Here is a 14,194-nt window from a genome sequence, read left to right as displayed (position 1 = left end):
CACAAGCTGGTGGGAACAGATAAGGATGAGACAGGTGGTCCCAGCAAAGGGAATCTGCCTCCTTCTGCCTTTGGGGCCAGGTATGAATTCATGAGGCAGATTCCCTCAGAATTCTCCAGGTTGAGACAACTTTTTTCTGAAACAAAGATAATTCCTAAATCAAGTGATTAAATTTATGTGCATATGTGCTCTTGGCCCAATTTCTTTTAGCTTGAATTTTTTTTTCCAGTTTTACTGAGATATAATTGACACATAGCACCATGTAAATTTAAGATGTACAGTATAATGATTAGACTTAGATACATCATGAAGTGATTATCCCAAGTTTAGTAAACACCCATCCTCTCAAGTAGATAAAAAATAAAAGAAATTAAAAAAATTTGTCCTTGTTGATGATAACTCTTAAGATTTACTCTCTTAACAACTTTTTTTCCCCCCATTTTTATTAACTTTCTCTCATGGTGCCTATTGAGTCTCACAGCTTTAATTATCATTTATATACAAATGATATTCAAATTGGCACTTTATTTTCAGCCCTTTTAGATGAGGTTACCCTTCGCCTCGCCCCAAATTTGGCTCACATCTTGCCTTGGATGAGCCACATTTTTCTCTCATTGAATATGGATGAGATGGAGCTTTTGCAGTTTAGTTGTAAATAAACTCGAAACTCACTGGAGTTAATTTACCTCATTGATATCCTGCCCCTCGAGTTAAGGGTAAAAGTGTTCAGTGACGGACTCTGAATTATTCTCCTTCATTCATCAGAGACAACCCAGCCAAGGAATTAATCCCCACAAAATATCCAAAGATACATGACAGTTTCCATCACTGCCAATTTTGGCCAGAATTCTGACAGCTCACAGCTGAAATGCTGCTATGATCTTTGGAAAGGCTTCTAATCAACCTCCTATCATGGTCTGCTTGGAACATGCCTGCCCTTTGGCCTTGCTCTGTGCACACAATCCCAAGACACATTTTCCTTTAGGCAGTTGTATTACTTTCTTATGCACTGAAAAAAATGTAAGATCTTGTCCAGATTTTTTTTTTTTTTTTGGTCTTTTCTAGGGCCACACCTGTGGCATATATGGAGGTTCCCACACTAGGGGTCTAATCGGAGCTACAGCTGCTGGCCTACACCACAGCCACAGCAACACAGGATCTGAGCCGCGTCTGCAACCTACACAACAGCTCACAGCAACACCGGATCCTTAACCCACTGAGCAAGGCCAGGGATCGAACCTGCAACCTCATGGTTCCTAGTTGGATTTGTTAACCACTGCGCCACGACGGGAACTCCAGATCTTGGCCAGATCTTGGCCAGATTCTCTACCTTCACATAAACTAGCTTTTGAAATGACTTCAAATTACAGTCTTTCCTTTTCAAGAACTGCTTGCTATTCTATTTCATCACATAATTGGAGAGCTATTAACAACTGTCATATCTCACATACAGGAGTGTTGATTATATTTATCATGCGGTACATTACATCCTAGTACTCCCATTTATTTTATAACTGGAAGTTTATACCTTCTGACTACCTTCGTCTAATTCCCCCAGTAACAAGAACTAGGATAAAACCCAGAGCTGTTTCCTCCAAGAAAAAAATGTAAAATTTTAGGGTTATCACAGATATTGTTTTCCAATCAATATATTGCATCATACCAGTGATTTATCAAGATTCAAGTTATGAGCCAAGATTTCTAGATGTTCATCTTTATTCCTGTAGACTATTTCTATCTCTGCGTCTTGCACTCTTTCTGATAACTGCAGTGTACAAATCAGAATCACACTGCAGGTTGTCTCTGAGAACGGCTATCTTCTTTTCCTACCTTCATGGCCAAGCAGCCAGAGCTCTAATTTGTTCCGAGATAAATGCATTCTTTAGGACCCCGCATCAATTGCTATTATTGAGTGTGGCCTTCCCTTCATTCCTATTGGAACCTATGCTTCAGACGTTATTCCAGACATTCCACAGCACCTTTGGAAAGTCACAAATACATAATTCAGGAAAAACATATGCTTGGAAATTCCCCTGATACACCTAGTGATTACCATGGAGGTACGTGGAGAAACTCTTAGTACAAAAGGGGCCTGCATCTTTGTCTTGAGGCCCATGAGAAGGGAATTTTGAGTCTGTACCCACCAAACAAATAGACATGACCTGAGAAGGCTTTCAACAGGCAGAGTGGAAGCTGGTGCAGAGTCCTTGATCCAGCTGTCTCCAGAAACACTCACCCAGTGGGTCAGCTTTTCCATCCTTATCTGGAACTGTGAAGACTCCTACCACTTGGTGGCCTTCTCTGCACAGATGGCTGTAGACTTCCTGTCCAAAAAGGCTCTGACCAATAAGTGCCAACTTCAGCTTATTTTGGAAATATACCTGAGAAACAATTCAATAGTGACAGGTATTAGTACAGATAGAGGACATATAGATAATACATATTATTTTTTCAATCAGACAAGATGACTTGAGAACTAGAAAAGGCTCAAGGATCTACAAAAGAAAATATTCATTGACATACATGAAATTAGACATGATATACAGAGAGTAGTGAAAATAATTTCACACCTAAGTATTCCTCATTTTCCCTTCACTCTAATTCCCTTGATTCTTCAGCATAAGAAGAATTGTATATATTTTTACAAGGCACTTCTCCTTGATGAAATGAGGCCAGATGTCAAGTGTTAGTTTATAGTTAAAAGGAGTATAACTCTGGAAGTTCCCTTGTGGCACAGTAGGTTAAGGATCTAGTGTTGCTGCAGCTGTGGTGCCACAGGTCGCAACTGTAGCACAGGTTCGATCCCTGGCCCAGGAATTTTCACATGCCATGGATGTGGTCAAACAAACAAAACAAAACAAAAAAAGGAGATAACTCTGAGAAAGATCTACTTCAATATGACAATGATTTTATGCCCCGAAATATAGAAATAACAGATGAATTATCTTTTACCTCTAAAAGACCAAGAGTGAACATCTAGTATAACATAGGGGTCAAAAGCAGACCCTAAGCTAGACAGCCTGAAATCAAAATCTAGTATCACCCACATCTTACTAGTTGTATGGCCTTAAGCAAGTAACTAACTTCTATTTGTCTTTTCACTTCATCCGTAAAATGAAAATAACACCAATCTCACACAATTTTGATGGAAGTAGATGACTTGGCATGCAACAGGCTTAATGCAGTGTCTGACACAAAGCACCATTTAAGTCAAAGTTTTAATGAAGTTTTAAAGGTTTTTCTATCTTCTAGACAATCCAGTTTTTTACATCATCCAGAATTCCAAAATTCTTGGTAAGTGTCCTAAACTCATTTGGTCTCAAAACCTGGATTGATCTAACGGAATGTTCCGTATAGTCCTTACAGGTTTCTGCTAAGTTTGCACAAACTCATTTGGCTTCAAACCTGACCTGAACTGACAATGCTATTTATAGTCTTTACTTATGGTATGTTTTGCTGCAGAAAAATCAATATGCTCAGTTACAGATCTTAACAGACTCTCTATAAATTGTATGTGATGTATCATATTGACTTTCTCAAATGTAAATAATGCAGAACCCCTGAACACATCTGGCCCTACATGTTTCAGGTAAGGAATTGATGGGGGTGCATCATTTCATTTCATGTAATCCTCACATCTAGCCTGTTTTATTATCCCTCATTTTGTACCATTTTCTGAATGAAGAAACCAAGGCTTAGAAACATCAAGCATATCTCCAAGGTCATACCAACAAAACAAGGACGCAAGTAGGATTTGAATCCAGGTCTGTCTGCCTCCAAATCCACGTACCTACTTAAAATGAGCCTCCACCACCCATTTGTTCACCTTCTTTTTAGAACATTTAACACTGATGCACAATAATATAGTGATTGTCAATAAATGCAAACACCATATAGATAAGAGTAGCTGGCACTAAAAGAGTAAAGATTTTGGAGTTCCCATCATGGGTCAGTGGTTAACAAATCTGACTAGGAACCATGGAGTTGCGGGTTCCATCCCTGGCCTTGCTCAGTGGGTTAAGGATCCGGCCTTGCCGTGAGCTGTGGTGTAGGTTGCAGAGGAGGCTCGGATCCCACACTGCTGTGGTGTAGGCTGGCGGCTACAGCTCTGATGAGACCCCCTCGCCTGGAAACCTCCATATGCCTCAGGTGTGGCCCTAGAAAAGACAAAAAGACAAAGAAAAAAAAAAGTTAAAGATTTTGATGACTGTCTTTAAGCAATTCAGCCTTCTGTAAATTCTCCCAAGGTGAAGCCTTTTCACTAGTTTAATGTAACATGTTGACGTGATGATTGTGAAGATGGTGATGAAAAGCCATCAGGGGAAGCAGGCAAGATGCAGGACCACGGGAGTAGAGATGGTAACCAGAGGGTCACAACTTCCTATGTGCTTCCCGTTTGGGCAAAGGACCAGCCCCAACTCCCCAGAACTCTTTCCACCTTTCATTCCTCCACATTAGAATATAGCTCCACCATGGAGTTCCCGTCGTGGCGCAGTGGTTAACGAACCCGACTAGGAACCATGAGGTTGCGGGTTCGATCCCTGGCCTTGCTCAGTGGGTTAACAATCCGGCGTTGCTGTGAGCTGTGGTGTAGGTTGCAGATGCGGCTCGGATCCTGTGTTGCTGTGGCTCTGGCATAGGCCAGTGGCTACAGCTCCAATTCGACCCCTAGCCTGGGAACCTCCATATGCTGCGAGAGCGGCCCAAGAAAATGGCAAGAAGACAAAAAATAATAATAATAATAATATAGCTCCACCAGATTTGGATTTTTTTTCTTCTTTTTAGGGCTGTACGCAGCATGTGGAAGTTCCCAGGCCAGCGGTCCAATTGGAGCTGCAGCTGCCAGCCTATGCCACAGCCACAGCAACACCAGATCCAAGCCACATCCGTGATCTAACCCCAGCTTGATGCAACACCAGATCCTTCACCCACTGGTCGAGGCCAGGAATTGAACCCCATGCACCGGTGCTCCCAAGATATCACCGATCCCGTTGGCATCCTCATGGCTACTAGCCAGGTTCTTAACCTGCTGAGCCACAACACGATTTCCAGGATTTGGATTTAGAATGTTTTTCCATTCATGTTTTGAAAGTCTTCTAAACTAGCAAAGTCTCAGTGGTTAAAGTCTGACTAGAGGAAACTTAATTTCCTCTTATTTCCCACTTCATTAAGGGTGTAGATGGCATCGCTTTTTAGGTATGAATTTAAAAGCATACAGGTTCACACCTTCCCTGTAAACGAGCTAGTAATGAAACAATCAAGGTTTTGGTTTAAAATTCCTTTTCCAGGGCCAAAGTTGCTATCCCAAAAGAGCCTAGAGCTTCAATGCCTAACAGATTCTTACAAACAAATTAACTGTAAGAACAACACAATTTGCCTACAGATAATGCACGACTGTTTCCATTTCCTCTCATCAAAAAATCAAAATGTTCTGTAAACAGTCTATCTTCAAATCCTATAAGTAATGCTGTAGCTTGAAATAGAACCGACAGGTTGACTATCTTACAAAAGTTGGCTTTCCCTCATACCGTTACCAACACCAAATATTTTAAGACTTCTAAAATATTACTCTTAAAACACACAAGAGTCAGGAGGATGAGCTGACTCAAATGTCATGTGCTCTCAGCTGGCATCTGGTTATTGGGAGTTCAATTTCAGAGCCAAATTCCCCCAGAAAGACAGCATTGAAAGAAACCATATCAGCAACTCTGGAAATTCTACACTCATTGCAACATTTTCTGAGTTTAGCAGTAAAGCTGAAACTATAAAGATGAGTTTCTAACAGGGAGAAATTTTAAGATTGTTAGGATTTTTTGGCCGCCCCAGGGCTTAAGGAGTTCCTCGGGCCAGGGATCGGATCTGAGCTGCAGTTGCAACCCAAGCCACAGCTGCAGCAACGCCTGATCCTTTACGCACTATGCTGGGATGAGGATCAAATCCATGTCCCAGTGCTCCCAAGACATCACCGATTGTGCCACAGTGGGAACTCCCAGATTTTATGACTTTAAATGTTTATAAGGAGTTATATAATTGCAAATAATAGGACTGGGGTATTTATCTTTTCTGTTCTGCATCCATAATTTCCACTAATCTGTCTTCCACCTTGCTTATTCATTCTTCTGCCTCCTGTATTCTGCTGTTAGCTGCCCCTAGTGAATTTGTTATTGTATTTTTCCTCTCTTCTTATTTAAGTTTTATATCTTGTTTCTCTTTGCTCAGTGTTTCCTGTAAGTTATCCATCTTTGCCTCCAGTTTATTTCCAATGTCTTGCATCATCTTCAGCATCAACAGTCTAGTCTTTCTCCTGGAGGCTGAGAATCTCCTCATTGCTTAGCTGTTTTTCTGGGGTTTTTCTTTTCTCCCTCGTCTGAGTTATAGTTCTCTGTCTTTTCATTTTTATAGGTTTTTGGTGTGGTGACCTTTTTGCAACTCTATAATAGAGTTGTAGCCTCTCTTACTTCTGATGTCTGCCCCCCTGTGGCTGAAGTTGGTATGGGGGGCTTGCAGTAGGCTTCCTGATGGGAGGGGCTGATGCCTGCCCACTGGTAGGTGGAGCTGATTCTAATCCCTCTGGTGGGCAGGGCTTAGTCTCTGGATGGGATTAGAGGCAGCGGTATGCCTGGGGGGTCTTTAGGCAGCCTGTTTACTGAGGGGCGGGGCTTTGATCCCACCTGGATTGTTGTTTGCCCTGGGGCTTTTCAGCAGTTGACTGAAGGGTGGGGCCAGATTTTCCCAAAACGGTCCCCTCCAGAGAAAGGCAACTGCTGAATGTTCCCGAGAGCTTTGCCTTCAATGTCTTTCCCTCACAACAAGCCACATTCACCCCTGTTTTCCCGTGATATCCTCCGAGAACTGCAGTCAGGTTTGACCTAGGTTCCTGTGGAGACCTCGCTCTGCCCTGGGACCTAGTGTATGTGAAAGTCTGTGTGCGCCTTTTAAGAATGGGGTCTCCGTTTCCCCCAGTCCTGTGGAGCTCCTGCGCACAAGCCCCGCTGGCCTTCAATGCCAGATGCTCCAGGGGGCTCTTTCTCCCTGTGCCAGATCCCCACACGCGAGAGTTTGATGTGGGGCTCAGAACTCTCATTCCTGTAGGTGAGTCTCGGTGAACCAGTTAGTTTCCAGTCTGTGGAGCTTCCCACCCGGGAGGTATGGGGTTGTTTATATCACGAAATCACCCCTCCCCCACCTCTTGATGTGGCCTCCTCTTTTTCTTCTGGAGTAGGTTATCTTTTTTAAGGTTTCCGGTCCATTTGGGTGAAGAGTGCTCAGTTTTTAGTTGTGAATTTTGTTGTTTTTAGGAGAGAAGTTGAGCTCCGGTCCTTCTATTCCACCATCTTAATCCCATCTCCCCAATTTCTTCTTTAATTAACATTGACTCCTCATCCTTTGGCTCTCTCATCCCTTTTTTCGATGTTCAAGCCTGAGAACTACTAGCAGTTTATTTTCACGGTGACCAAAATGATTTTCATTCTCTGAACAGACGATTCAAGGAGGTCCCTCAAACCATGCAGGGCCACAGGAAGAGTACCAAGTTTGGGTCAGGAGGCAGGAGACAGAAGCATGGGTAGCACTTTGGCCTCAATCTTAATTGGTCTTTCTGGTCTTGGAGAGACTCCTGGAGGTGGGGGTGGGGCGGCTGCAGCTCAGTCTGGGGAACAAGCGGACAGACTCAGGGCTGGGATATTTAATCTTACCCTTATTTCCCCAAATATGATCTGAGGACTGGTGGCCAGTGTTGGCAGAATTAGCTGGGAGGAAATGTCAAAAATGTGGTTTCCTGTGCTCCACCCCTGATCTACTGGGTCAGACTCTCAGGAAGCTGGCTTTAACTCAAAAGCCTATGAGGAAGTTTGGACCCTGCCTCTGAACTTCACTAGCCCAGCCCGGGAAGTTGCATTTAACAAGCTCTCCATTGCCTGGCAGGCACATTAAAGCCTGCCAATCTCTGCTGTGTGGAATGTGTGTCCACTCCCTACAAAAAAGATTCTGCCCTGCAGAGTTTGGGTCGGGAAGAAGTAGTGGAAATTACAGCAGACATTTTAATGAGACCCTAGCATGTGCCAGGTATTTAATATGTGTTCCCTCATTGTGATTGCCCAATTACTCCCAGAGACAGGCATTAATAAGCCATGATACAGATGAAGAAATTAGACAGGGCTAGTAAGGGGCAGAGGCAGGATTCAAACTTGGATGTGCTTCACTGGATGTGCTTCTGTGGTTTTCCGGTGTGGATGGTCTCTCCACTCCCCCACCCCAATTGTTTTTTTAAAGAAAAACATGGTGATAGTTCGACAGGTCTCTTATGGGAAAGAGTTCCATCAGACTTTCTAAGGGGATACTATAGTGGTCCTGACACGGGTGACAGCACTATACAGCAGGGGAGGCTGGTAAGCAGACAACATTCTTTTAGGCACTACTGGTGCCTGCTATATTGATGAGAATGAAGAAGAGGGCATAAAATGGTCCAGCAACATTTCTAAATCCAGGTGATACATGCTATCATCTTGGCATTCTCTACAGATAACATTCTGCATTAGAAGAGCCTTTTGTAGGAAATAGAGCTTTTGCTTTTTAAACGATCAAATACTGCATTCCCAGGCTATCCACATCATGGTGAAATTCTTCAGGAAGCAAGTTCACATGAATTCTGATTATGCTTCAGAGATTAAAAAAAATACACATGGTCTTCCATAAAAACTTAAAAGCACAGTGCTAAGAGTCTGCCCTGATCTGAAGACCATTCTGGAAGTAGATGCTACCTTAATAGAACCATTTGAGCTGGATATAAAATAAGGTCACAGCTGTCCACATTAGAAGTGTGAGAAATGGCAGTTTTCCCAATGAGACTTGGAAAGGAGAAAGGACCTACCCATAAAAGAATAAAACAAAATAAATTTTTCTGAGACAGTGAGATGTCTAATACTTAAGGGACCTTTTGGCACATGGTGCCCCCCAAATCGTGCCTGACATATGCCAGATCTGTTCAACACGCATGTTTTGAGCATTTACTACGCTCTGGGCACAGTGCATGGTAGGGGATGCAAATCAAGAGCCTGGCAAGGGTGTTTTATTTGGCCCACAGAGCGCTTGCAAAAGAACCGTGATTAGATTTTTAGGAGGCTTCACATTAGCTAGCTGAATTTCTGACTTCTCTTTAAAAATCAGGAGTTCCTGCTGTAGCTCAGCAGCTTACAAACCCAACTAGGATCCATGAGGATGTGGGTTTGATCCCTGGCCTCGCTCAGTGGGTTAAGGATCCAGCGGTATGGGTGGCAGATGCGGCTCAGATCTGGTATTGCTGTGGCTGTGGTAGCCTGGGAACTTCCCTATGGTGTGGGTGTGGCCCTAAAAAGCAAAAAAAAAAAAAAAAAAAAAAAAAAAATCAGGAGGCTTGTCAACCGTGGTCAACGTTCCCATCTGGCAATGGTCAGCTGGAGCTGAGCAGCAGCTGCCGCCTTTACTCTGCACGTGGTCTTTCACTCCATCTGGCCCAAATCCTTCATTCGTTTTACCTCTTTGCCTCTGTGGGTGTTTTTCTTTGGGACCCCTACACTAAAGGCACAAAGAAAACGTGGTCCCTGCCCTAATTTGGGTGAGTGTCTTTCCATATTTTATTGCCTATTTGTATTTCCTTTTCATGGTACTGTCTGCTATTACTCTTTATCTAAAGGCAAGTTTAATCATTTGTCCCACTAATCTGTGGACCCCCTGAAAGCAGGAACTATTTATTATTTTTTTATCCTTTTTGGTTGTAAGACTCAGAAAGTTATTTAATTTCTCTGGGCCTTGTTTTCCTTATTTGTAAAATGTGCATAATAATAGTACCCACCTCACTGAGATGTTTTAAAGATTAAATGGGTATATATGCAAAGCATTTACAACAGTGCCTGGTGCACACCAAGTCCTATATTAATGGTATCTATTATTGCTATTCCCTCAGGATTTAGACAAAGTGCTCAGTACATAAAGACACAATTTAATGTGATTCAAAGTTGAATTTGGAGGTCCCAAAACAAGCGAGACACCAAAGCAGAAGGAAACAAGTTAACCTACTTTCAAGAATTAGGGTATAAAGCCAATTCTTGGCTCCAAGAAGCTGGAAGGGTCTGACCTCTTGAACTGGATCATAAAGTAACCCCAAGTCCTGGAATCAGGCTATGAACCCAGAACACCAGCTAGGCTTGTCCCAGACACTGGCAGAGGAAGATAAATAATAGAGTGCCAAATAAACATGAGGGCTAAATAGCCTGCGCCATCGGGAGAAATTAAGGAGCAGTGAGCTGGGCAATATATTGCAAGTGGACAACAATAACTAATTGACAAAGGCTTTTATCATGACATATAGTTGCACTAATTAAAAAGATCCAGCCATATCATTAACTATTTCTAAGTCAATTTCTTTAAGAGAGAGAATGGAAAAATTAATTCTATCAGAAATTGTTATAAACTAATTTTCCCCTTGGATTTTGCTAAGTTATTAATTTTTTTATTCTTCCTTCATTCTGCTTTAATACCAAACTCAAAAGCCTTGTGTAATTTTTTCTTTTTCTTTTTTTTTTTTTGTCTTTTGTCTTTTCAGGGCCGCTCCCGCAGCATATGTAGGTTCCCAGGCTAGGGGTGTAATCGGAGCTGTTGCCACCGGCCTACTCCACAGCCATAGCAATGCCAGATCTGAGCCGCGTCTGTGACCTACACCACAGATCATGGCAATACCAGATCCTTAACCCAATGAGTGAGGCCAGGGATCGAACCCGCAACCTCATGATTCCTAGTCAGATTTGTTTCTGATGCACTGTGACAGGAACTCTGCATTGTGTAATTTTTTATTTTTTATTTATTTTTTTTCTGCTGCACACATTGGCATATGGAAGTTCCCGGGCCACGGATCAAACCCATGCCTTGGCAGCAACCTGAGCTGCTGCAGTGTCAGATCATTAACCCCCTGCACCACAGGAGGAACACGCATTGTGTAATTTTTGAATTTTTTTAAAGATACAATGAAACACACCATTTCAGTGTAAAATTCTGTGAGTTTGGGCAAACCCCAGTAACCACTGCTACAATCAAGATAAAGAACATTTCCCCCCCTTAATTTCCTCCTGCCCCACCGCAGTCAACCCCTTCCCCCATCTCAGCCCCTGATAATCACTGATCTTTTTTTTATCTATCACCATAGTTTTATTCTTTCCAAAATGTCTGATAAATGGACTCCTATAAAACATAACCCTTTGAGTTTATCTTTTATACTTAGCATATGTATTTGAGTTTCATCCATGTTATTGTATGTATCAGTAGTTCATTTTTTTTTGTCTTTTGAGGACCACACCTGCAGCATATGGAGGTTCCCAGGCTAGGGGTCTAATCAGAACTGTAGCTGCCAGCCTACGCCAGAGCCACAGCAACTCGGGATCCGAGCCGCATCTGCGACTTACACCACAGTTCATGGCAACGCCGGATCCTTAACCCACTGAGCAAGGCCAGGGATTGAACCCACAACCTCGTGGTTCCCAGTTGGATTCATTTCCACTGAGCCACGATGGGAACTCCCCCTTTTTTTTTTTCTGAGTAATATTCCATTGTATGGATGGATACACCACACTGCTTATCCTATTACCAGGTGAAAGACATTTAAGTTGGTGATTTATGTTGTGAGCCATATGGGAAGTCCAAAGTTGGTGATTATGAATATAGCTTCTATAAACATCCACAAATATGTATTTTTGTGAACAAAAGTTTTCATTTCTCTCGGGTAAATACCTACATAGGCAACTGCTAGGTTATGTGGTAGGTTTATCTTGATAAAAAAGGTCAGTTTTCCAAAGTGGCTGTACCATTTTACAATCCCACCAGCCATGTCTGATTTTGAACAAATCTTACAGAGCACAATCCAAATAATGAATCTCCATTTTCTATGGACTAAGATATCTCAAAGTCTTTACTTATTACTCCATGTTTTTCCTTTTGGCCATTTAAGAACCTGCCTTCTTCCCAGCCATATGTCACAGCTCTTCCACGTGTTTTCCTGGAGACAGACTCAGGCCCCTGACCACTGACCATGCCTAGTACTTCCCCAAATGGGTGTTTTTGTGTGTGCCATTTGCCACCTGGGATGTTCACCTTTTATTACTGAAATCTTATGTAAACCCCACTATTGACATCTTTTTATCCTTGAAGAATCCATTCTGCTCTCCAAAAAAGGCAATTAAATGAACAGTCCTGACAGAGAAAGCTAATAAAACAGGCAAGCACAAGCCCCTCACTTTCCAACCCAGATTCCCTTATGCCACGTGGCAGGAGAAAGCCAAGAAGGAGTCCAGACCACGGCAAAGGAGAGCAAACAAAATCTCCATCAGAGTAGGTCTCTTTTTCCTTATTTAAAAAAAGAATGATGAATACCTCCAGTTTAACTAGAAGTAACTTCCAGATTAACTAGAAGTGACTGGGATAAAATGAATTCTCATTATTTGGGGCTGTCTGGAAGACAAAAGCTTTTCCATTTATGCAATTTTGGGCCAGTTCTTGATGCTACTCAAGACTTCTGCTTCCAAGTTTTTAACATCTGGATATGTACACATGTGCATATGACTTTGGCAGAGAGAGACAGTCAAAAGCAAATTCTTTTATAATACAGCAAATGTGCACTTCCTGAAAAGAGATAATGTACAATGGGACGGATTTCTTTCTTCCCTAAACAGCTTGAGTCTGCCTTCATGCAGCGAGGCACCTCTCCTGAGGCTGCCCTGAAGTGCTGAAGGCAGCGGTGCTGCAAGCAACGTGTCCTCTCATATTCCAGTTCTGGAGAAGCTGATGCAATTCCAAAGCTCGGGGCTATGCCAGGGCTCAGTTCTTGCACCATAGTTTACTAGTGTTCCAGGGTGGCTGCTTCTGCAGCGCCTGGTAATGCTAGAAATCTTGCTGCATGCAGCTCAGGAATGAAGAGATTGCAGCCACCAGCTCGGAATGCCATTATCTGAATGGGCCCTGCGTACCAGTTCGGGGCGCTCACACCTCTCAGGCCTGGAAGAACTCCGCTGAGTTGATTCTACTCTTCTCCAGGGGATGACCCTGGTCCAGAATCTTGGCTCCATTTCTTAACTAGGCAAGGCTCTCAGGATTGAAATGAAAGCAGAAAGGAAGCCGACTCGGTCCCCCTTGCCAAGTGACTGTTTCCACCCTGTCAATCCCAGCCAGACCTTAGATGTTCAAAAACTACATCCTCAGCCCCTTCCCCGTAGGAGACAATGGCTCGTTTGACAAGACCCATCCTAGAACCTCCTCGGACCCGTCTCTTCAGTCTCCCAATTTAAAAAACGTTGTCTTGGTTTTTAGCAAAGTCAAAACGTTGCTGCTCACCCTTAGTCCCGCCGCCCGGCCCACCCGCCAGCCCGGGGTCTGGAAACCAGTCCCCTGTAAGAGTCAGGACGCTCGCCCCGGCGGGACTCACCCGGCCAGTAGAGAAGCGCCGGAGCGTTTGGCTGCTCCGCCACAGCATGCTGCAAAGGACCGCTCGCGCTGGGGGCGCAGGGGTGCAGGACGCAGACGGGGGCGCCTTAGCCTGGGAGCGGCCTACAGCCTCCGAGGCCGGGGCGGAGGCGCTGGCAGCTAAAGGCCTCGGCCAGTCCCAGGACCCCGCCTCCTCCAGCTGGCCGGGCTAACGCGGCCAATCCCGTGCGACTGGGCGGGGCGTGCTCCAGCCGCCCGCAGCCGAGCTCGTGCGGTGCTGAGCTCCCGGCGGCTGCCTAGGTTCCAGACTCACTCGCTGCGGAGTCTTCTACCTGTTACTCACACCCTCTTAGGTACAAAAGGATCTGCCTTAAAGGCCAGCCTGACACCCTAAGCCATGTCCTTACACAGATTTGAGAGGACAACAGGCACGTGCGTGGAGATGCGAAAGATAACGGGTGAGGACACCTTCACCACGTGAGGGTCCTGATTCCTATCTCCCTGTCTGATAAACGAGAGACGGCGTACAAAGCTCCAGGCAGAGAGCCTGGCACAGAGCCGGTCCTGACAGATGATGGACAGGTAGATAGAAGATAGACGTCCTTTCCCTTCACCTCTCTAAAGGAACGCTCAAGATATGCTTTAGTTGAGCACTTGTCCCAAACAGAACTCCTTAGCCTGGCCTTCAAGGTCTTTTGAAGTTTGGTATTTCCTCTGATTTATTGCTGCTCTTTTGCACGTGTAATAAAGC

At 43.9% G+C, this 14,194-nt stretch overlaps 1 protein-coding gene across 1 annotated transcript in view; it reads right to left on the bottom strand.

Annotated features, from left to right (window-relative positions):
• Window positions 1-13,637, bottom strand: part of ALDH1L2 (aldehyde dehydrogenase 1 family member L2) — a 66,031-nt gene extending 52,394 nt beyond the window's left edge. The window contains 2 exon segments of the mRNA XM_001926587.6: window positions 2,237-2,381; window positions 13,445-13,637. Of these exon segments, the coding sequence (XP_001926622.4) occupies window positions 2,237-2,381; window positions 13,445-13,492 (193 nt within the window). The 5' untranslated portion in view covers window positions 13,493-13,637.

The sequence above is a fragment of the Sus scrofa genome, chromosome 5 (genome assembly GCF_000003025.6).
Source record: "Sus scrofa isolate TJ Tabasco breed Duroc chromosome 5, Sscrofa11.1, whole genome shotgun sequence".
Classification (NCBI taxonomy): Eukaryota; Metazoa; Chordata; class Mammalia; order Artiodactyla; family Suidae; genus Sus; species Sus scrofa.
The sequence above is the reverse complement of the archived record's forward strand: the minus strand, read 5'-3'. Positions and strand labels throughout refer to the sequence as shown.